This window comes from Oryza sativa, chromosome 1, assembly GCF_034140825.1.
Source record: "Oryza sativa Japonica Group chromosome 1, ASM3414082v1".
Taxonomy (NCBI): Eukaryota; Viridiplantae; Streptophyta; class Magnoliopsida; order Poales; family Poaceae; genus Oryza; species Oryza sativa.
The window spans coordinates 765,001-786,526 of NC_089035.1; the positions used below are offsets into that span (position 1 = coordinate 765,001).

Sequence of the window (21,526 nt, forward strand, 5' to 3'; positions counted from 1 at the left end):
ATTTTGAGAAATATTTACTACCTTGTATTCTATTAATCCATTCTTGCTTATTTGGGATATTATAGGCATCTTCTATAGTATTATCGTTTAGTCTTTTATAATTTATGACCATCCTAGATTTACCTCTAACTTCTTCTGCATGATTTCTTACTATGAATGCTGCAGACCTGTGTGGACTTCTGCTCTCTCTTATGGCTCCTAGTTTCAACAGTTCTTCTATATGCATCTTAAATTCTTCTATGTCTTTCGGAGTTGCTTCTATTGGGCTAGTCTTAATGATATATTCTGGGTTGATTATATTAATTTTACACTCAATAGCATTTTTCTCCCAATATTTCATAGGAATTTCTCCTATAATTTGGATATCTTCTAATCTTTGAATAATTTTTTCTATATCCCTTTTAGACTTAATATCTCTATACCAATTTGGTGCAAATGCTTGTAGTCCTATGCACTCTATGTTGGAATTTGATATATAATAGTTGTCTATATTCTCACTAAGCTCATATTCATTAATTCTTTCTTCAGGCTCAAGATTGGGTACTTCTAAGTTGTCGAGTTTGGGGGAGACTCCACCACGCTTTCGTACCTCTGAGATATATGGAACATTATTTTGATATGGGATAAAAGTAATTCCTTGCTCATGTATTACTGTGGTTTGTACTGATTGTTGAAGGAACCTTAGGACAATTATCATGTCATCATTAATCATTGACAAATCTCTTATTGTAATCTCATCTATTATATATTTAGTTGCATTAATGTAAACCTCCATATTATAAGCTAACTGATTATGAATTTTCTTTATTCCGGACATGTCTGTGGAAACTTCTGCCTTATTGTCGTCAATTGTGTGAACTATTTCAGGACATCTTATGAAATATTTGTCATGAATAATATTCTTTGTACACCCGGTGTCTACTAGTGCTAATATTTTATAAGATACTTTGGGTGTCAATTTTATTTTAACAGGGATTCTTATACCTAATATTTCTTTGAAAGGCAATCTTACTATATATTTTTTTCCAAAATTAGTTATGGCCTCTCTTAGTTGAATTATTTTAGCAGTATTACTGTCTTTTAATGTTATCAATTGCTCTTTAAATTCGGTGTTTTGTATGTCCTTATTCTCTGGTAATGCCTTAATATCGCAATTATTTTTTAGGTTCTCTAATTCTACTTCTAGTTTATTTAGTCTATTTTCTAACACTCGTACTCTACTAGATAAAGTCTTTTCATCTGATTCTAATTCTATTTCTTTTCTCCATTTTTGTTTATTTGCTTTTATACATTCAGCACAAGCTTGTTTTAGACATATACTACAAGTCACTCTATTTTCTTGACTAGGGTAATATATGCAAAAAGCACATTTGATATTATAGTCACCCTTTCCTCTAATCCAATCATGTTCACAATTTAATTGATCCATCATTTCAACCTTTAAACCTGCTAATTCGTCAATTAAATCTAACTCTTCATCGGATGATTCATATTCTTCGTTGATGGTTTCAACTTCGTCTGTTTCTATGATAGAATATATTGACTCGTCATCTTTTATTTCATCATCACATACTAATATGTTTTCATTTACGCTATCTATAATTAGAATCCTCTCTTGTTCTTCATATTTACTAGAATATCTCTTTTGATCTTTATTTGGGCATGTTCTACTTAAATGATCTGGCGAGTTGCATATAAAACATCTGCATGTTTTGTCATAGGTTTTCTTTGGATTATATCTTCTTACATTTCTTTTATGTAAGAAGGGTGCTCTATTATCTGATCTTCTTAAGAAATACCTTTTCTTCGTTCTAATATTATTATGGTTTCTATTTTGATGTTTATAAATTCTTTTACTTCTAGGCTTGTCTTCTCCATATGACAAGGGTATTTGAACTATTTTATTGCAGAAATTGTAATCCGAGTGTTTCATAGATCTTTGGGCTTGGATACCCGTGCATATTTTTCTTAGTTGCTTAAACACAAAAGTTATGGCTTGAGAGATGTTGATTTCAGCTCCTTCAGTTTCCTTTTTATATTCTTCAAATATCATACTTCCTAGTGGGTCAGGTAATTTATTGAAATAACGTTCAACTATACCCCTGTTATATCCTTGTTTAGCAGTTGTAGCATTATATAAATAATGTTGGGAGAATTCTTTTATGCCTTTCCAACTTGTTAACGTTAATTTTTCTATTTCTTTTAACCTTTCATTTTGCAAAGTTGTATAACCTAATTCCGGATCTTCAGCTATAATAATGTTAGATATAACATTTGCAAAATTATGCGGATTGCTACCAGCTCTTTTCAATTCTTCATAATTATTAGGATTCTTTTCAACCCATTGTTCCCATAGAACCTTAGCAGATTCACCTAAAAATGTTTCTAAGTAGGTTATCATATCTTCAACTTTACTTCCTATATTGTGCTGGTTTTGTATATATTTTTGAACTATTAAACATTTCCAAATACTAATAATATTAGGCCAATCAATAGGGTCATGTGCGGCTAAATTTAATATAGCACCATCACTCCTCTGGTTTTGAAATTTAACAGGCTTCTCAAAGTCTCTTCTCTTAGTACCCATGTGCCTATATTGACCTGGTATATAGTTATACGAAAATTCTTCTCTATCAGGGGGCCATTTTCCTGCTGCCCTAGCTGGTCTTTCTCTTTCTCCTTCGTTTTTCACAGTACCTTCTCCATATCTTTTTCTCTTTCCTGTTCCTAAGTCCACTTCCATAGCTTCCATTGCATTTTCAAGATTATGTAACCCTACTTCATCTAATGTGTTTATAAAATCATTATATTGTTCTGCATTGTCTATTTCATTTTCTATATTCTCCATCTCATTTATTAGATTAATTTCTTCTTCATAACTTTCAAGAAATAATTTTTCATTCTCTGCCCATTGCTCTTCTTCACTTAAAATTTTACCAAGATTTTGCTCTTCTTTGTCATGCTCATCTTGCTCTTTCTTCTTTATCTGTTCTATCTTGGTTTCTTGGTTTTTAAAAATTTCTACTGCCATATCTTCGTTCTTCTTTACTTTCTTTACTCTGGCTAATTCTCTATAGAAATAAAGTTCTTTATCTCTTATTTTAGGCCACTCACACTTCATAGAGTTATTATATTCTTCATTTATTTCCTTTAATTTATTTTCGTAATATTTTATCTCACTTTCTTGATCTAATTTTTCCATAAACTCTGAAACACTATGTCTTCTATTATCTATTATATTTCTATCAGATGCTTCTGTTTCTAAGTCATCTGTGGTTCTGGGTTTGTAATTTATAAATCTAATGCTGGTATTTCCTTTACTATTTTGATAACTTATATAATTTTCAGGCTGACTCAAAGTTTTGCTTTCAATTAAATCACTAATTTTCCATTCTTCTCCTGCCCTTTCTTCAGAACTTATTTTTAAAGGGCTCATGAAAGTTATTCCCTTAGAGTGCATATTTTCAATCACGTCATTTACATTTATTTTGTATTTGGAGGCACTTCTATTAGTTAATCTTCCTATAAATTCTATGCTTACTAGCAAATTTGTTCCTTTAAATTCCTCGTATCCCTTTGTTTGAAAACCAAAACTCATTTTATCTATAAATTCTTTTATAGGCATCATTAGATCTGGGGCTATATATGTTATCAACATATTCTCATTCATGTCACCTTCTAAAAATCCTAATGCTGCTTTATCTATTGTGTCCCACCTTTTATCTAACAGAGTTATTAAAACTTTAGCTCCTATTTTCTTTCTTGTCATACCTTTGATTCCTATTATATACATACCTTGGTGAATATATTTATACCCTGAATACTTTAATCCATTTTCAAATTCCTTGGCTACAATTTTTAACTCAACTGGCTTTGTTAAAACGCTTAACTCTACTTCTCTAGATATTCTGTATAACCCATTTTTATTCTCAAAAAATCCCATGCAATATATTTGTTGAGGTCTTATTGCCTTCAGAGTATCTCTTTGATATCTTTCGAGCTGTTTGTCTACTTCTGCAATATCTTCAAGCTCATCTATGTCTTCTTTTTTACCTTTTTGTTTATCAATACAACTTAAAGATTTATCGTCTCTGCTTGCTATTCTTCTAAACAAACTCCTAGATAGGTCCATTTTTATGAATTAATAGCTTGAGACGAGGTAATTATGCCTGTTGAAGCCAAAACTATCTCTTTTCCTTTACTAGAATTTATTATTTCTAATAATTCTTTGATATAATCACTGTTTTGTAATATCTTATTCTGCCTTATCTTATAATCCTCTAGCTCTTTTAGCACTGAATTTAATTTATTACTGACAAGCAAATATTGTTCTTCAGATTGCTTTCGTTCTTTAAACAAATCTTCAATCCTTCGCTCTAAATCTTCCTGCTTTTTATCCCAATTTATATAAAAATTATATATCAGATCAACAATTAAATTTAATTGACTATTGTTAGAGTGCCAACTATGGTCTTCAATGTGATTTAATCTACACCTTATACTCAGATTATCTTTGGTAGTAATTATCTTTCCAATATTAGCTTCTGAATTTGATTTCTCTATGATGACTGGCTCTGATACCACACTTATGCTTCGGACAAAAAACACTGTTCAAAAACACTATTTATATACATATATATATAAATATACATATACATATATATATATATACATATATATATACATATATATACATATATATATACATATATATACATATATATATACATATATATATATATATATACATATATATATATATATATATATATATATATATTACTCGTAAATTAACGGACATGTTTTTTCTTTGATGTAATAACCATTGCCATTTTCTTCGTCGGCCACCGTCTTCCGAAAACACATTTTGCCATTCTGGTAGATGTTTGCACGCCGGAGATGGGGAGATGTGAAGTAATTATTTATTCTTTTCATATCATTTGATTCATTGTTAAATATACTTTCATGTACGCATATAGCCGATTTTTTTTAATCTAAACACATGCAGCCCTTTTATTACGTATTTGAGCACACCATATTTATAATTCCATTTCTAAGCATGTACATGTACAGGACCACGTCAATCCCTCGATCTAATGCCTAACAAAATAAATGTACCTTTTGCAACCTTGTTTCTAGCGATAACGTCCACAAGTTAGAAGCCTGGTAATGTAAACTCATTTATTTGTAAACTAGTAGCAATTTCTTAGGTCTATTAGCTTGCTATATTCAGTTTATACTTAAAAAATGTGTAACAATGATTTGTAAAATCAAAATAACATATTTTGAACCATACTTAATAAATATGTCAAACATTAATACAAAGTAACAAAACTCAATTCAATGGCCTATTAATTTGTTAGACATTATGTTATGGAACAACACTTGGACATTATGTTATGGAGCAATGTCTGCACTTGAGCATCTCGTCTATGGATTGAAATATGGGTTTGGCGTGCTTATATTTGGAATTAAACTGATGCATGTGCTTACATGTAAAAAATCGGGCACATATAGTTTTATATATTTCACAAAATTTTTTAAATAAGACGAACGGTCAAGCACGTACTATAAAGTCAACGGTGTCAAACATTTTAAAACGGAGGGAGTATATATATAGCAATTAGTGAATATAGCTTTACTAGTAAGCGAAACAATTCACTTTGGGCCTACTTGACTGTGATGTTGTTGACTTGGAACTTAATTGGAAGTCCTCATTAACGAGAGACAAAGTTACACGTGGGCTCAGACGTGCTGTGGATAAATCGCGCCGGGGAGTGTGTGCTGTGATTAGATGGAGAGCGGGGCGGAGGAAGGCGAGAAAGGGGATCACGTTCCGGGCCACACGTGGGCTCGTAATCCCGTTCTGGGCCGACAACTCCAGGCCCAACACGTTTGACGGCCGCGAAAGCATCGAATTTTTTTATTTATACATTTTTTTATTAAAATATTTAAAAAATAATTTTTTTTTCGAAAATTTACAAATCTAATCGCCTGCCGCCCTTTGGGAGATCGCCCTTCCAGAGGGCGGACCTAAATGCAAATTTTCCAACACAACTTGTTAGCACTATGATTTTACAATTTAAGATTATATTATATTAAGTCATATGAAATAAAACATTATATCAAAATTGTAGAGCTCAAGGAGATCTACAACTTTGTAGTTAACAACCTTTTCATTTAAGATATTTTAGATATCCAAATATTCGTTACAAAATATAAAACATATTTTAAAAAATCTCAGATCTACATTTCAAACGATATTGGATGGAAATAAACTTTATATAAAAGTTGTAGATCTTGATGAGATCTATAAATTTGTAGTTCATCACTTTTCCATTCAAAATTATTTGGAGTATCAAATAAGCATTATTAGTTTTTAAGCAATTAAAACCGGTGGAAAGAGTTTGAACACAAATAAAAATTTTGCATTTAGGTCCCTTGACGCTCTTTGGGAGGGCGATTTTAATATTTTAATAAAAAAATGTATAAATAAAAAAAATTCTGAAAGCATCTATGCACGCGCGCTGTGGTCGGCCTGCAATGCACGCAAGGCGTTCTCCCATGGTGGGTTGCAGCGCAGTTGAGACTGATCTCTTACAAAATGATTCGACCCACAAGCTTATCAAGGCATGGAGGAAAGGAGAAGGTCCACTTTGACTCTCTTTAGCAGCCCGAATCTAATTCGTACCTGTTAACAAAAAAAAATTGGGTAGGATGACTCCTGAAACTATTGAAACTGACTCTATCAGTGGTTTTGAATGATGGTTTTGCTGATGTGGCAGTGTTGATCTGGTCTTCGTCCCATGTGGCGTTGACGTGACGCTTATGTGACATTAGAATAAAAGGTATATATATGAGACTCATTCGTTATTCACAAAAAAAAAATATTGTGGAACCCACTGACGTGGCGCTTATGTCATGCTCTCTCTCCAACCCTTCTTCCCACTTCCTCTCTCTCCTTATTTCTCTTTCTCTTCCCCTTCAGCCGTCTATGAGGAGCGGGGGCTGCAGTGGTGGCGGTGGGCGGGAGGGCGAGGGTGCTGGAGCAGTCGCGCCAGCCGGCAGCGATGGGACGAAGATACCTTTTCTTTTACAAAGAAATTCAGCAAGCATGAACCAAATTGTGAGAGCTAGAAGCTCCGCCTGCTTCTCCAGTGCCCGCCATACCACCCGTCACCGCCACCGTTCCAACCCCGTTCCCCGTAGATGGCCAAGGGGAAGAGAAAGAGAGGAGGAGGAGGAAGAAGGGTTGGATAGAGGATGACATGTGGACCCAACATGTTAGTGAGTCCCATTGTAGTTTTTGTGTGAATGACAAATGGGTCCCACATACTTTTAATTTCTAATGTCACAAAAGTGCCACGTCAATGCCACGTGGGGCGAAGACCAAGTCAGCACCGCCACGTCAGCGAAACCACCCTCCAAGACCGTAAGAGAGTCAAATTACGTCGATTTAATAGTTTAGGGGAGTCGTCCTACCCAATTTATTTTAAGGGGTATAAATTAGATACGGTTTATTTTAAGAGAGTCGAAGTGGACTTTTTTCTTGATATGATCTCGTCTTTGCCGTGGACCTTCATCTACCCACCTATACTCATAAATCACCTGGGCTTGCAAGCTACTCCCTCCGTCCAAAAAAATACAAACCCTGGTTTCCGTGCCCAATGTTTGACCGTCCGTCTTATTTGAAAAAATTATGAAAAAAATTAAAAAGACAAGTCACGCATAAAATATTAATCATGTTTTATCATCTAACAACAATGAAAATACGAATTATAAAAAAATTTCATATAAGACGAACAGTCAAAGTTGGACACGGAAAGCTAGGGTTTGCATTTTTTTTGGGATGGAGAGAGTACTTGATTTGATATACCTGGCTCAACTCAATCGTGCTGGATATAATTTTTTCCCGGGCAAGTTACCTTATATTTATAACGCAGTAACTATTAAAAACACAGCTATGCATAGGAAATCTACTAGTTAGATATTTTCTTTCCTGCTTAATGAAGTGGCAGACCTCTGCTTCTTTAAAAAAACATTTTCTTTTACAGAAATATATATAAAGATCGAAAAGTGGCATTTCAAGTCACCAACATACTGATGCATTGTTTGTTTGGTTCATTGATTAGTGAAGGCTTGCAGCTGTGCAGCTGTGCGTGCAGGGCCGACGACGAGGGTATGCGAAGTGAGGGATCGAACAGGGTCGCTAAAAATTAGGAGCCGCAAATTTTTTATATTTTGATCTATGCCAACGTGTTTCAATTTATTTAAAATTCTCTCGCTCTATTTTTACAAAATTTTACTCTTTCTTATTTGTTGATTTTGTTAGAACAAGCTTATTTTTTTCAGCTACAATAAGTGTTCGATGGCAATCACGACCAATTCAAAGAGCCGATGATATGGACGTGTCTTCTGTGCATTAAAGATTCCATTCTTTTTTCTTAACAAAGATAAATCACTACATCATGATATAATATTTTTCTAATATTTATCTTAAAAATCTTCCGCTACTTGTTTCTTACGTATTTTTATGGACCTCAAATTATGTTTCACCGGGGCCTTAAATTTCTATATACGGTCCTGTGTACTGTGCGTGCAATGCTTTCAGCTTTCGTGCCGGTCAGACAAACATGACCAGGGTGTATACTGGTAGTCAGACATGAACAGTTGTTACTCTCTCCGTCCCATAATATATCAATCTAATATCTGATGCGACATTTCATAGTACAATAAATCTATATACCCTCCTGTTTAGATTCGTTGTACTATAAAATATTCTATCACCCTCCTGTTCAGATTCGTTGTACTATAAAATATTCTATCCGGTACTAGATTGCTATATTATGGGATGGAGAAAGTATATTGGATTACAGCCCCAAGCGGTAACAACAGTAGGCTGTCTAAATCGCGGCATTTCCTTTCAGCAAAAACAGGGTACTACTTATTATCTCGGAGAGACGGAGACTTGACCATCACTATCGGATCAATGAGCTCTGACGTGCTCATGCAGCACACACCACAGAAAATGCAACAGCCAAACAACACATGTGGCCAATTCTCACACATAACGATAACATCCCAATCACAACTTTATGATAAACGAAAGCTTCCATTCCATCCAGTTCACGGCAAAGAGATTACCCGGTCAGTCAAAGATAGCAGCTGCCTCCTGCCGCTATCCGCACTGACCTCTGGAGTCCACACATCCAGGCTTGCAGTGATCCGAATGCCACAGCAAAGAAGAGAAGAAATCAGGAATGGATTAAGTAGCATTTTTTTTCAGCAACCATTCAGTAGCACTTTCTAAAATACAACCTTTATCGGTTGTAAATCATAAATAAATAGTGTAAAATAAAATATATCACTGTTTACAGTTAATATTTCCAGCTTCAGCATTTTACCACCTACCTACAAGAGCTAGCTACTAGCTAGCTGATTTGGCATCAAAACATGCATAAGTTCACTCATCCTCCTCTAAGATTTCAGTTAGCCCAGAGGAGAATTGGTAAGAATCCATCATAGGTGACATGGACTCATCATCACAGAAGAATGGTCTTGGAGGCATCTGCAGGCCAACAACGCCACCTTCAAGCATCTCTATGACCTCGCTCATCGTCGGCCGATCGTGAGACTTCATCTGGATGCAATGTAGCCCGATTATGCACAGCTTCCTCTCAAGCTCATGCATGTTAGCAACAGTAGCAGCAGATATCTCACCAACACCCACCTGTTGCTCTATTAGCCGGTCATACACCCACGACGGGTAGTAGGCCTGACTTGAGTTCCCTGCATGCATGTCTGAGTTCCTTCTTCCTCCAGCCATCTCCAGCAGCAGCATTCCAAAGCTATAGACATCGGATTTGCTTGATATAACGCCAAAGCTCCGAGATATCATTTCAGGAGCAATATAACCTATTGTTCCCCTTAAGGCGTTGAGCGGCACAAAACTGTTGTCCCTTGGGTACAGTTTGGCGAGGCCGAAATCAGCAACCTTTGGAACAAAGTTGTCATCAAGAAGGATGTTGTGTGGCTTGATGTCAAAGTGCAGTATCTGCATATCGCAACCTTGATGAAGATAGTTGATCCCCCTAGCAATACCCAAAGCTATCTCATTGAGTTTGTCCCATGAGAAACTTCTCTTGGATGAGAAAATGTACTTGTCTAGAGATCCTCGTGGCATGTACTCGTACACAAGTGCCCTCCTCAGTTCCTCTGAACAAAAACCAACAAGACGAACTACATTGACGTGGTGGATCCTACCAATGGTGGAGACCTCACTGATGAACTCTTCACCGTTGCAGTTGGCATTTTCCAGCACCTTGACAGCCACATTAACATAACCTGGGAGAACACCTTTGTATACCGAGCCGTAGCCTCCTTGGCCAAGCTTCTCACCGAAGTGACCTGTAATTGCAGTGAGGTCAGTGTAGGCATACCTTGTTGGGCCGAGAGTTAGTTGCATCTGGAGGAACTTCTCTACTGCATCAATTGTTATCTTATTTCTCCAATACTTGTGGGCAAGGAAGATGAATACTGCTAATGGGGCCAATACGAATCTGCACAGTACTGCATAAGAGCAATTTACCATAAAACAATTATGGATTAACCTAGCAAGAATGTAGTAAGACAATACACTCTGCGTCTACAATGAGGTATAATGTAATGACTCTAAATTACCAGCAGTCCACTTCAAAATCAGTAGGGCTGTGTCGACCACCATGTACGTGTAGATGAGGTTATTATGTGATCTATCTCCAAGCAGGAAGCACGACCAGAAATAGAAGTCAATGATAGCAATATTCGCAATCCTTTCCTTGCTCCCTGTACCTGTCTGGCTACAAGACCATGGGGTAAAGAAATGAGTAAGACATGGCTAATCGTATTTGAGGGCTTGTTTGGATTGGATTACAGCCATCGTTAACCTTAGCAAAATATTATGTGGGAGAGTGAAACTACATTATTTGACAGATTAACTCACCGGATTGACAGTGCCAGGCATTCTTTGAAGTTCCACCCACTAACTGTGAAAGGAAATCGAACGGCAAATCCAGTCATCATTAGCTTTACAACATCCTGATAGCTTACATTCTGCAGCGCCGACGTGCTGTTCAACTTGCTGCCACCCAAAGGAGTCGTGGCCAGGTACCCACAGGAAGGCTCAAGGTTCTGAATATAAGCAGATTGTTGGCCAGTAAACACGTAAACGAAGGATCTGCTGGTGCTCAGGCAAGCGACGGGCATGTACATCCAACTGCTGTTCCTTATTTCCTGCGAACAATTGACAAAGCTAGCCCAGGTAACCCCTACTGGAGGTGCCAATTCAATGATGTGGTGTGACTTGGCCTGGAGCCTGGGATCACGAAGAAGGGGGTTCCAGCGAGGAAGAAGGCAACTGCTACGTGAATCCAAGAAGCTGGCATCGACGACCCACAAGGTAGAATCACCATAGTTGATGTCACTTACAGAGTATGTCTCCTTGTCGATCTGAATTGTAGCCTTGTCGTCTGCACAAGTTAGCTCGTAGGATTGAACACCGCACTCCGGCGGGTCACCTCGCCGGCGGAACGGGAACGACACGTCACTGAGATGGCCGCATGTGAACGGAGGGCAGTCATGGCGCCGATGATGCCGCCGGCCACCTGCAGCATCTGGAACGAGAACCCCAAGCACACACAAGACATAAATTACTCGCATGACAGTAGAGCAATGCAGAGCACCATGAATCGCAATTGCCAGGTTCAAAGAAAAGCGCACAGGTCAGAACAAGATGGACGAACGACATGGTTGATATTGCAAGCGCTTCCGTGTTCCAGTTGAATAAGCAAAAAGAAAAAAAAATAATATCCGAATACCTGAGCAATGACGTGTTTAGCTAATCAGGGCTGCCTGCCCTTGACTGTGATGCTGTTGACTGAGAGTCTGAGACAGATTCGTTCGTTTAGGATAGCTTAACAGACATGTCCATATATTCTCCCTTCATCATCACTTCCGAATACCTGAACAAGTTTTGCTGCACCTCGTTGGTCTGGGAAGTGGGACTGAATGGTACTCTTCTGTCTTCTTCTGTCTCATCAACAGCATCTCAGTCAAGATCAGGCAATGCAGCCGCTGGAAGTTACACCGAAAGCTGCAATTACCTGCCAACAAACCTTTAAAAAAAGATTATCACCAGTCTCTCCTTTACCACCATAAAGCTTCACCATGTCAACTTCACGAGTTGATTTCAACATCACCAAAAGAAAAAAAAAAGTCTCATGTACTAGCTTTAGATGTTATCAAGGTTATTGGAATAGTAGCCGGAATAAATCGGTAGTGTAAAATCAAGGGCATGGGGGAGCCAAAAATGATAAGGAATACCTTTTGAAGAAATAGAACACGTCAAAAGTTTCATTGGCTCTGCTCAGAGCCTCAGACATCATAGCAAGCACAGCATCAATCGTCACCGAGAAAACAGGTGACCAAATATTTCTAAAGCACAGCCCTCTCATCATCCACCTCCATCTCATCTCCATTGAACTGCATGGACTTCACCAACCTTCTTATCACGGTGCTCCTCCTACTCTCTCCTCTCAAATACGAATCCGATGTTGCCACAGCAAGTGATGATGAAGACTTCTTCAAGACTTGTTCATCCCAGCGGTGCAGCAAGCATGGACCAGAGATCAGGTACCCGTTCCGTCTTTCGACACAACCTCCATCATGCGGTGCACCTGGTATGCAATTATCATGCTCTGGACAAGACACCATCCTGGATCACCCTGTTCTTGGTTCCTGCAAAGTGACCATGATATATTACAGGCATGTTATCATGAACGCCATTCCACTTGTAGATTCCTTACCTCACTGCCCACTTCAGAAGCTCGTGTCAGTAAATCAATCAACTGCTGTGTACAAACCTCATACGTCGGAAGTTGCAAGTGTAGTAGGTTGTTCAAGAGATTCCATAGACACAAACCAATATGGTATAGTTGGCCCAACCTCTTGCCCCAGCCTCGCTAACAACGCAAGCCAGTTCTGGTATTTGGCATATCCCTATACATACATGTCTATTCTTCCATTGGGCTGCACAATTGTTTCCAAAGACATCCCAATGCCCTACAGTTACGATAAAAATGGTCCAAACTTTGACATCTCAATCTTCACCGAAACAGCAAAAAGAGTCATCAGCACTGGTGAGACTGTATTCACTTGGTACACAAGTAACGTTACTAGTATTTGCCAACAATGTGAACGTGAAGGTCGGCGTTGTGGCTTTAGCTCTCAAAGGAATCAAGCATTCTGCCAGCATCATAGTATGTCTCTTTCTCAAGTATAAATTCAGTTTCATTATGATGACTTGTTTTAGTTTGAATTTTCACTTCTCTATCTATTACATCTCTTATTTCTCGAGTATTCAGTTTTCAAACTATCCAGGATATTTTTCACAAATAGTCAAACTATCTAGCAAACTGTGAATCAGCCAAAGGCTAGCTTGGATGAACATTTTGGTTCTAGGTTCACAACTGCAATTTTTCTCAAAGAAAATTTCATCAAGAGATGATAATGTCTGATCATTATGAAAATCAATATTTTTTTTTGTAAAATTCTCATAGAAAAGGTTATAAGCAATGGCAGCACATTTTAGCAGATAGCAATGATCTAAAGAGCAAGCTTTATTTGTATTACTCTAGACATTGGTATTAACTTAGAACACTAAATTGGATTCATATGGTTCAAATTTACTAGTTTGGAATACTGTAATAGCTACTTGAACATTAAAGTTATATGCAAATGGCACAATTTTACTAGTTTGGATTACTGTGGGAGGTACTACGGTGAGAGTAGTCACCATCTCAATTAGACCTTTTGGTGCTAGAGATGCACTTGATAGTGCAGTGGCAAGGGGTGTGTGGTTTTAACCCCGAGGTCCCGTGTTCAATCCCTAACACGCTCACAATTTCTTCTTAAAAAATGGTTGGAGGGACATCTCTCCCTCCAAATCTCCTATTTTTTTAGACCTTTTGGTGGTAAGACCATAGTCCTGATTGTTAGAAAGTTGCACCCATCGAGTAATCAAGAATGTACCAGTATAATTTACAGCATTAACAAGTTCCCACAGTGTTAACAGGGTAGAAACCAGAACATATCCATCTTACACAACGTTGGTACGAAAGTTGTGCACATGCATATTTCCAGCGATGCTCTGTAAGATTATTGAATCAGGTAATTTCTTCCTCCTAGGCACTATAGATAAAAACGTCTTACTTCTATGGTTAAGACAAGAAGCCTCCTTATCCTATTTCTATATGACAATGCCAAATAAACAAGCCATCTAACAATCAGGAACTAATTGTTTCTAGGAAAAATTATAGGTGTTTCTCTCAATTTATTTCATCCATAAATCATGTCATAACTAATAATCTTTCTTCATATGTCCAGGTCCGCGTGTCACAATCATTGCAGGTAAGCAACTAATTTTTTTCTTCATTCTTCCTGAACTGCTCATTCTGTAGAATCATTGCCTTTTCTCCAAGTGCAACTAGCTAAATTTCTCTCTTTTTTTACTCAGCAACATCATCTGTGGGCACATTTATAGTTCTTTCATTAATTGTGGCCACTGCACTCTACATCTCCTTGAAGTCAAGGTACAATGAAGAGATACATTTGAAAGTCGAAATGTTTCTGAAGACATATGGCACATCAAAACCCACAAGGTACACATTCTCCGAAGTTAAGAAGATAGCGAGGCGATTCAAGGACAAATTGGGCCATGGTGCATTTGGAACTGTATATAAAGGTGAGCTACCGAATGGAGTTCCTGTGGCTGTTAAGATGCTAGAAAACTCTGTAGGAGAGGGACAAGAGTTCATCAATGAAGTCGCAACCATTGGGCGAATTCATCATGCAAACATTGTCCGCCTCCTAGGCTTTTGCTCTGAAGGAACACGACGGGCTTTAATATATGAACTCATGCCCAATGAATCATTGGAGAAATATATATTCCCACATGGTTCTAATATTTCAAGAGAACTCCTAGTACCAGACAAAATGCTAGATATTGCATTAGGCATAGCCCGAGGAATGGAGTACCTGCACCAAGGGTGCAATCAGCGCATTCTCCATTTTGACATCAAGCCTCACAACATACTGTTGGACTACAGCTTCAATCCAAAGATTTCAGACTTTGGGCTTGCCAAGCTATGTGCAAGAGATCAAAGCATTGTCACATTGACTGCAGCAAGAGGCACAATGGGCTATATTGCACCAGAACTATATTCTCGGAATTTTGGAGCAATTTCATATAAGTCGGATGTCTACAGCTTTGGCATGCTGGTGTTAGAAATGGTGAGTGGGAGGAGGAACACAGACCCAACCGTCGAGAGCCAAAATGAGTTCTACTTTCCTGAGTGGATATATGAGAGAGTTATCAATGGGCAGGACCTGGTGCTTACCATGGAGACAACACAAGGAGAGAAAGAAATGGTGAGACAGCTAGCAATTGTAGCCCTATGGTGCATTCAGTGGAACCCAAAAGACCGGCCCTCAATGACAAAGGTGGTAAACATGTTGACGGGGAGGTTGCAGAATCTGCAGGTGCCCCCTAAGCCCTTTATATCGTCTCAAAATCAACTTGTGATTTAGATCATGAGACCGCATCGCCATGGTTTGGACTTTGGAGACCAGCAAAGCAATGGAGCTTGGCCAGCATTTCCTATAAAATGGCATCACCATGGTTTTGTGCCTGAGTGACAGATAATCCACATATCATAAAATAGTTCTTAGTGAGCTGAAGCATGCACATATAGTGTTTAATTATTAAACTAAACTGCGCAACCAGGTATATGATATATCACCATGTACTCATGTAATTCTGATATCCAGCAAACATATGCCAATGGATTTTATTTGCAATATAATAATAGTTGATGACAACTAAATTACCTTATTCCATCGTTGCTGCTAGTCCACAAATCATCCTTGCTGAACGCCACAATAAAGTTGTGGTATTTGCTCTCCATTCCCTTCAACACAAGAGATCGATCCCGCAGCGTGTCATATTTACTCCCAGTGCTGCATTTTCTTTTCAAGAGTAAAAAAAAAAGTGCTGCATCATCCAGAAGAGGAAAAAAAATTAAAAATAACAAGGGAAGAAAGCTAAGCAAAGGGATTATTACCAATGCAGCGAGGCTCAGGATGGAAATTGACTAATAATGTGGGAAACGGAGGTGGTGTGAGGGACTTGAGAAGACGATACCATTGAAGACATCGGGCTTATAGATTCGACCGGATCTTGACACGGTAGCAATAACAGATGGCGTCATGGCGGCGGTATGGGCGACGCCGAGGCTTGGTCTCGCATATACCGGGAGCAAACGGCACCTTACCCATCTGTCGACGGAGGCGAGAAGCGGCGGCGGAGGCAGACCGCCGCATTAACTGGAGCTCTCGCCGGGAAGAGTGGTGGGGGACGGAGGAAGGAGAAGGGAGTAATTTTTTTTTTCTTTTTTGAGAGAGAGAGAGATGGAGAAGGGGATGATGATTGCTGGTCCACAGGTTAGGATGGCCCATCTAAGGCCTTGCTTCGATGGCCCAACTAATCCCCGCGGCCGGACGGTTCACATGTGGCCCAATTCACGAGCAAATATAATGCTCAACTCACCAGCAGCTAGTACAAGAACACTTGCTTATTTATAGTAGTATTTCATACACCGAAAAAAGAGTTTAAGCGTAGTAAATATCAATTGTTGGATCCATGAATATGGAATAATAACAGCCATTATTTATGAACGCTAATTGCTAGCTAGATCCATCATTGTCATCACAGCCTAGCTACTGGCTAATTCAGCTATTCCATCGTCCTCTTCTGAGATTGCAGTAAGCTCGGAGGAGTGAAAGTAAGAATCCATGACTTGTGGAGGTGGCATGCCATTGCCAATGCCATCCCCATCGCAGAAAAATGGTCTCAGAGGCACTTGCAACGCATCCACATCCCCTTCGAGCATCTCTATTGCCTCGCTCATCGTCGGGCGATCGTGTGATTTCATCTGAATGCACCACAGCCCAACAAGGCATAGCTTCCTCTCCAGCTCATGCATGTCAGCAACATTGGATATCTCATCAACTTGTTGATCTGCTATCAGTTGGTCATACACCCATGCTGGGTAGTATGCCCTGCTTGCATTTGAGTTTGCATTTGGATCTGCATTCCTTCTACCTCCAGCCATCTCAAGCAACAACATTCCAAAGCTATAAACATCGGATTTGTCGGATATAACGCCAAAGCTCCGGGATACCATCTCAGGAGCCATATAACCTACTGTTCCCCGTAAAGCCCTATCTGACACAAAGCTCTTCTCCCTTGGGTACAGTTTTGCGAGGCCGAAATCAGCAACCTTTGAAACAAAGTTATCATCAAGAAGGATGTTGTCTGGCTTGATATCAAAGTGTAGAATCTGCATCTCGCACCCCTGATGCAGGTAGTTGATCCCTCTAGCAATGCCTAGAGCAATCTCATTGAGCTTGTCCCAAGAGAAGCTTCTCTCGGATGAGAAGATATACTTGTTTAGAGATCCTCTAGGCATGTATTCGTAAACCAATGCCCTTCTCATTTCTTCGGAGCAGAACCCCACAAGACGCACCACGTTGATGTGATGGATCCTGCCTATGGTGGCAACTTCACTGATGAAGTCTTCTCCATTGCAATTGGAGTTGCCATCCAACATCTTGATGGCGACATGAACATCACCCGGGAGAAACACACCCTTGTACACAGACCCATATCCTCCTTGGCCTTGCGAGTAAGAAAAATCATCACGGCCAACGGTGCGAACACAAACCTGCATAGCACTGCATACGAAAAGGCTAATGAATTTTGCAATGCAATATGTGGTGTGACCAGCTTGATAGTGTATACTGTAGAATTGAGTGGAATGCAAAAGTTAATTAATTACCAGCAATCCACTTGACAAGACACAAGGTGTATAGTATGAAGAGCTTATGGTAAAGAGAATGATCAACGCCGCGGATCATGTCGCTAATGGAAAGACGCATGTCGATGTAATACTCTCTGGATAAGCCTATCATGCATCCCCAGAAACGGAGGTCAATAGAAAGGATGTCAATGATCCGGTCTTTGATGCCTACTCTGGGTAATGGATTGTCATGGCTATCAGCTAAGCTGCAAGATCATTTATTGGAAAGAGTTAATTAAACGGGATTGGAGGAGAAGAGCTAAACAAAATCGGCCCTTTTCAGATGATAAAGTAAAGGTTTCGAGATTATAAGGAATTAGAGCCTCACTCCGGTGCTTTCTACTTATAGTAGAAAATAATCCGAGCCGTTGATCGTATATAATCATAGGGTTGAGATCTAATTCTACTACCACCACTCTTAGTGGTAGTAGAAACGTGGAGGGGTATATTTGTCCATAGATAATAATTCATGTAAGGGTATTATCGTAAATTATTATTCAGTAACTCTAAACCTTCGCCATTCTCAAGCGCCTGACCCCATCCATCGTCGACTTCGTCGCTTGTCCATCTCCCTCTCCGCCTCCATCATCTCCAGCGCGATCGACATCTCCTCCCCCTCCAGCGACCAAGGGTGGCCCTTCTCCTCTTCGCCAAGCCGCTGAAGGTCCTTGCCCACGGCGGACGACTAGTCCTGCCATGTAGCTTTGACCAAGACAGAGGAGATCGCGGGGCAATTGGACGGCGGACGAAGTTCGACGGGTTCCGGCGAACGGCGGCGAGGTAGGAGGAATGGGCAACTGGGAATGAACGAGTGTAGTATGGGGATGTGGTGGACGGCTCGGATTGGCCAAGAAATGAGCTATGGCAGCCGGCGACGTGCGGTGGCGGAGCTCGAGTGAGGCGGTGGCATTTGGTCGCCGCCGGTGACCGTACGAGCGGCTAAGGGACTTGGGAATGAGGTGTTTGGATGCTACATGAATAGGGACTGTGCATCACTTCACAAGCTGCCGCGGAGCTAATGCAAATGCTTTTGCATAAACACGACAGTATACCAGGGAGTTTGCAGCAAAGAGTGAATCAAGATGTTCTAAGCCCCCATTAGTAGACATTGTCCTATGACTGAAAAAAAAATCAATTTAGTGGCAATTGAGGGCTTAGCTACCCCCATATGAGCACAAGAAAGGAATCATGTAGCGATGATTCAGAGCGCCAGAATATGACAGAATGCAGTTAGATGTTTCGATGGTATGAAATATAAAACAAATCCTGAATTACAGCTCTGACTGAAATGCAATTTACATATGGGCAAAACTCTGATAGTGAAAAATCTCATTTAAGCAGTTTATCAGATTTTTTCAGTCTCACTCTTTCAGGAGCAAAACAACTTGTTTACTGATCCAGGAGCAGGATGACATATTTCAGTTCAAATTGCCTGGACTCATCTCACCCCATCACAGTTGCACACAAAAAAAATGCACAACACACTGACATGGTCAACACATTGACATTACTAGTAGTCCATCACTATTCACCTTTTCTTTTTTACTTAAACCATTACTGAACAATGAATATATTGGGACAGTCACAAGATCCAATAAACATCAGTATCTCAAAGCTCGTCAATTAGTCAATGAAGTATTCGACACACCATACAACTGAATATTACAAGCAGAATGAACTGGGCAGGCCTTCTTGTTGTCACGGAGCCACTTCGCGATGTTGCAATCCTCGTGGAAGTCATGCCCGCAGGAGAGCGTGCGGACAGTCGCCGGCCACCATCCTGAGCTAGCAGATCGGGCATGCCGCATGCATCGTTCAGCGTCCGATCCAGTGTCCTGACGCCGCCGCGAGCACGGATGTGCTGAAACCTCTGAGCATTGCGGTCTATCAGGTTCGCCGGCGACGCCTTCCACGGCAGCACGCAGCGAGCGACACTGTTGCATATTCTGCATCTCATGCCGTGCTCGCGGTCGAGGAGGTGCTCGCCGATGCAAGCCACAAGACTCGGGCACGCACGGAGGGGGACCGGGGATACGGCGCCGGAATGTATCGCATCTGCCTCCCAAGTGGCCGCAGCCCACACAATCGGAGCAACACGGAATGGAGATCACTACCCGCCGGCGGAATGGATTGAATCCTCCAAAGTGGGCGCTGCCAAGAATCTCAGGTCTTGCGCAGGGGCTCCGGCGGAATCGGACGCGCGCGGAAGGCCACTCGCAGCGGACAGAAGGCCACGACGGCGAACCAGGATGCCGGCGTGGAATATAGGAGAGGAGGAGAAACGGATAGACAGGTGAGAGGTGGGAGGAGGGGACGCCTGAGGGTTTCGCTGCACCGCGCCACGGCATGCCGGGAGGAGTAGCGATAAGCAACGTGCGTCGGGCGAGATGCAGTGCTTTTCGTCGGACCTGATGCGATCAAGCTAAGACCGACCGAGACAGAGAAAATAGATCCTGCCAAAATTGCCCCTAATATATATTAGGAGATTACTAATCTACCCTTTAAAATGAACGGTCGAGATTAATTCTACTTGTAGTATAATACTCCAAGTAGAAAGCATCGGAGCATTGCTCAAGGAATTAAGGCGCTCACCTAACAGACTTGTTGAGGCATTTTTTGATGAGACCAAACCAATTAAGCCAAGGTGTTGGAAATTTGACGGCAAATCCACCCCTCATGGATTTTACAACCTCTGCATAACTAGTGTATTCGGGCAGATTAACGGAGTTCCAGCCACCGCCGATAGGAGTCATGGCCAAGTATCCACAAGAAGGTTCGATGTCTTCGACAGATGGTACTAAAGAACCAAAAAATGGGAGCATATAATAAACGAAGGACAAAGCCGTGGTCAGGCAATCCACGGGATGGTACACGTACAGGTATTTGCTACTACTGTTCGTAATTAGTTCCTGCGAACAATTGACAAAGCCAACCCAAGTAATCATATCATCAAGGCCCAAGTCCCAGCTGTCGTGTGATCCTGGGATACCCAGACCAACGTAAGGCAGCTGGTCCGAGCGAGGAAGAGGGCAGCTGCTGTTTGCATCATCCTGCAGGTTGGCGTCGACGACCCAAAAGATGGAAGCAGTGTAGTTGATGCTACTCACATAGTATTTCCCTGTGTTGATCCGAATGGTGGCCTTGCCATCATCGCTGCTGCAGTCTAGCTCGTACGACCGGAAGCCGCACCTGCGACTGCGAGGGTCGCCTCGCCGGCGAAAAGGATACGATACGTTTTGGAGATGGCCGCAGGAGAAAGGTTGGCACTGATGCCGTCGTCCTTGGACACGGACGACGTGATGATCAGCATCCGCTACCACAAGTGCGAGCACATACAGGACGGTCGACAAAGCAGCTGCTTCCATTGCATTTGCATACCCTGTATATACTAATATAGTGTAGGCTACCAAGCTAGCTACTTGTTGCTCGCTCGGCCGGCTCCTACTTATAAGTACTACGACGTACGCTACCCGGCCAGGGTTTTCAATTTCGAAATTCAATTTTATGCCGGAGGTTACCGAAATTACCAAAATTTCGGAAATTTCTGACCGAAATTATTTGAAAATTTGACT

At 40.4% G+C, this 21,526-nt stretch overlaps 3 protein-coding genes, 2 long non-coding RNA genes and 1 pseudogene across 8 annotated transcripts in view; 3 read left to right on the forward strand and 3 right to left on the reverse strand.

Annotated features, from left to right (window-relative positions):
• The window catches only part of LOC136355145 (uncharacterized), a 7,484-nt gene extending 6,638 nt beyond the window's left edge, over positions 1-846 (forward strand). Inside the window, exon 3 of the long non-coding RNA XR_010739288.1 lies at positions 529-846. This is a non-coding gene — a long non-coding RNA (uncharacterized lncRNA). The remainder of the gene's footprint in view (positions 1-528) is intronic.
• Positions 847-9,303: 8,457 nt separating this feature from the next.
• LOC4326104 (rust resistance kinase Lr10) lies at positions 9,304-11,852 on the reverse strand. 2 transcript variants are annotated; one of them, XM_015795800.3, is made up of 4 exons: positions 11,758-11,852; positions 10,982-11,651; positions 10,681-10,838; positions 9,304-10,569 (listed from the first exon to the last, which is right to left on the reverse strand). In XM_015795800.3, exons 1-4 carry the CDS (start codon positions 11,783-11,785, stop codon positions 9,464-9,466), a joined length of 1,962 nt encoding a protein of 653 aa, XP_015651286.1. In that variant the 5' UTR covers positions 11,786-11,852; the 3' UTR covers positions 9,304-9,463. The 2 variants fall into 2 exon arrangements, with proteins under 2 accessions (XP_015651286.1, XP_015651295.1); XM_015795809.3 differs by having other exon boundaries at positions 10,982-11,271; positions 11,467-11,762.
• A 671-nt stretch (positions 11,853-12,523) lies between these two features.
• Positions 12,524-13,468, forward strand: LOC112937494 (rust resistance kinase Lr10-like). The gene has a single exon (XM_026022280.2). The coding sequence runs from the start codon at positions 12,524-12,526 to the stop codon at positions 13,316-13,318; it is 795 nt and encodes a 264-aa protein (XP_025878065.1). The 3' UTR covers positions 13,319-13,468.
• LOC4326106 (rust resistance kinase Lr10) lies at positions 13,154-15,928 on the forward strand. 3 transcript variants are annotated; one of them, XM_026022263.2, is made up of 4 exons: positions 13,154-13,295; positions 14,102-14,205; positions 14,422-14,445; positions 14,552-15,928. In XM_026022263.2, exons 2-4 carry the CDS (start codon positions 14,181-14,183, stop codon positions 15,622-15,624), a joined length of 1,122 nt encoding a protein of 373 aa, XP_025878048.1. In that variant the 5' UTR covers positions 13,154-13,295; positions 14,102-14,180; the 3' UTR covers positions 15,625-15,928. The 3 variants fall into 3 exon arrangements, with proteins under 3 accessions (XP_025878048.1, XP_066164495.1, XP_066164492.1); XM_066308398.1 differs by having other exon boundaries at positions 13,157-13,295; positions 14,111-14,205; XM_066308395.1 differs by lacking the exon at positions 13,154-13,295 and having other exon boundaries at positions 14,045-14,205.
• On the reverse strand, positions 15,242-16,471 carry LOC136351244 (uncharacterized). The gene is made up of 3 exons (XR_010739921.1): positions 16,158-16,471; positions 15,925-16,062; positions 15,242-15,724 (listed from the first exon to the last, which is right to left on the reverse strand). It is a non-coding gene; the product is annotated as an uncharacterized lncRNA (long non-coding RNA).
• Positions 16,472-16,486: 15 nt separating this feature from the next.
• On the reverse strand, positions 16,487-21,319 carry LOC4326107 (rust resistance kinase Lr10-like; annotated as a pseudogene).
• Between the last annotated feature and the right edge of the window lie 207 nt (positions 21,320-21,526).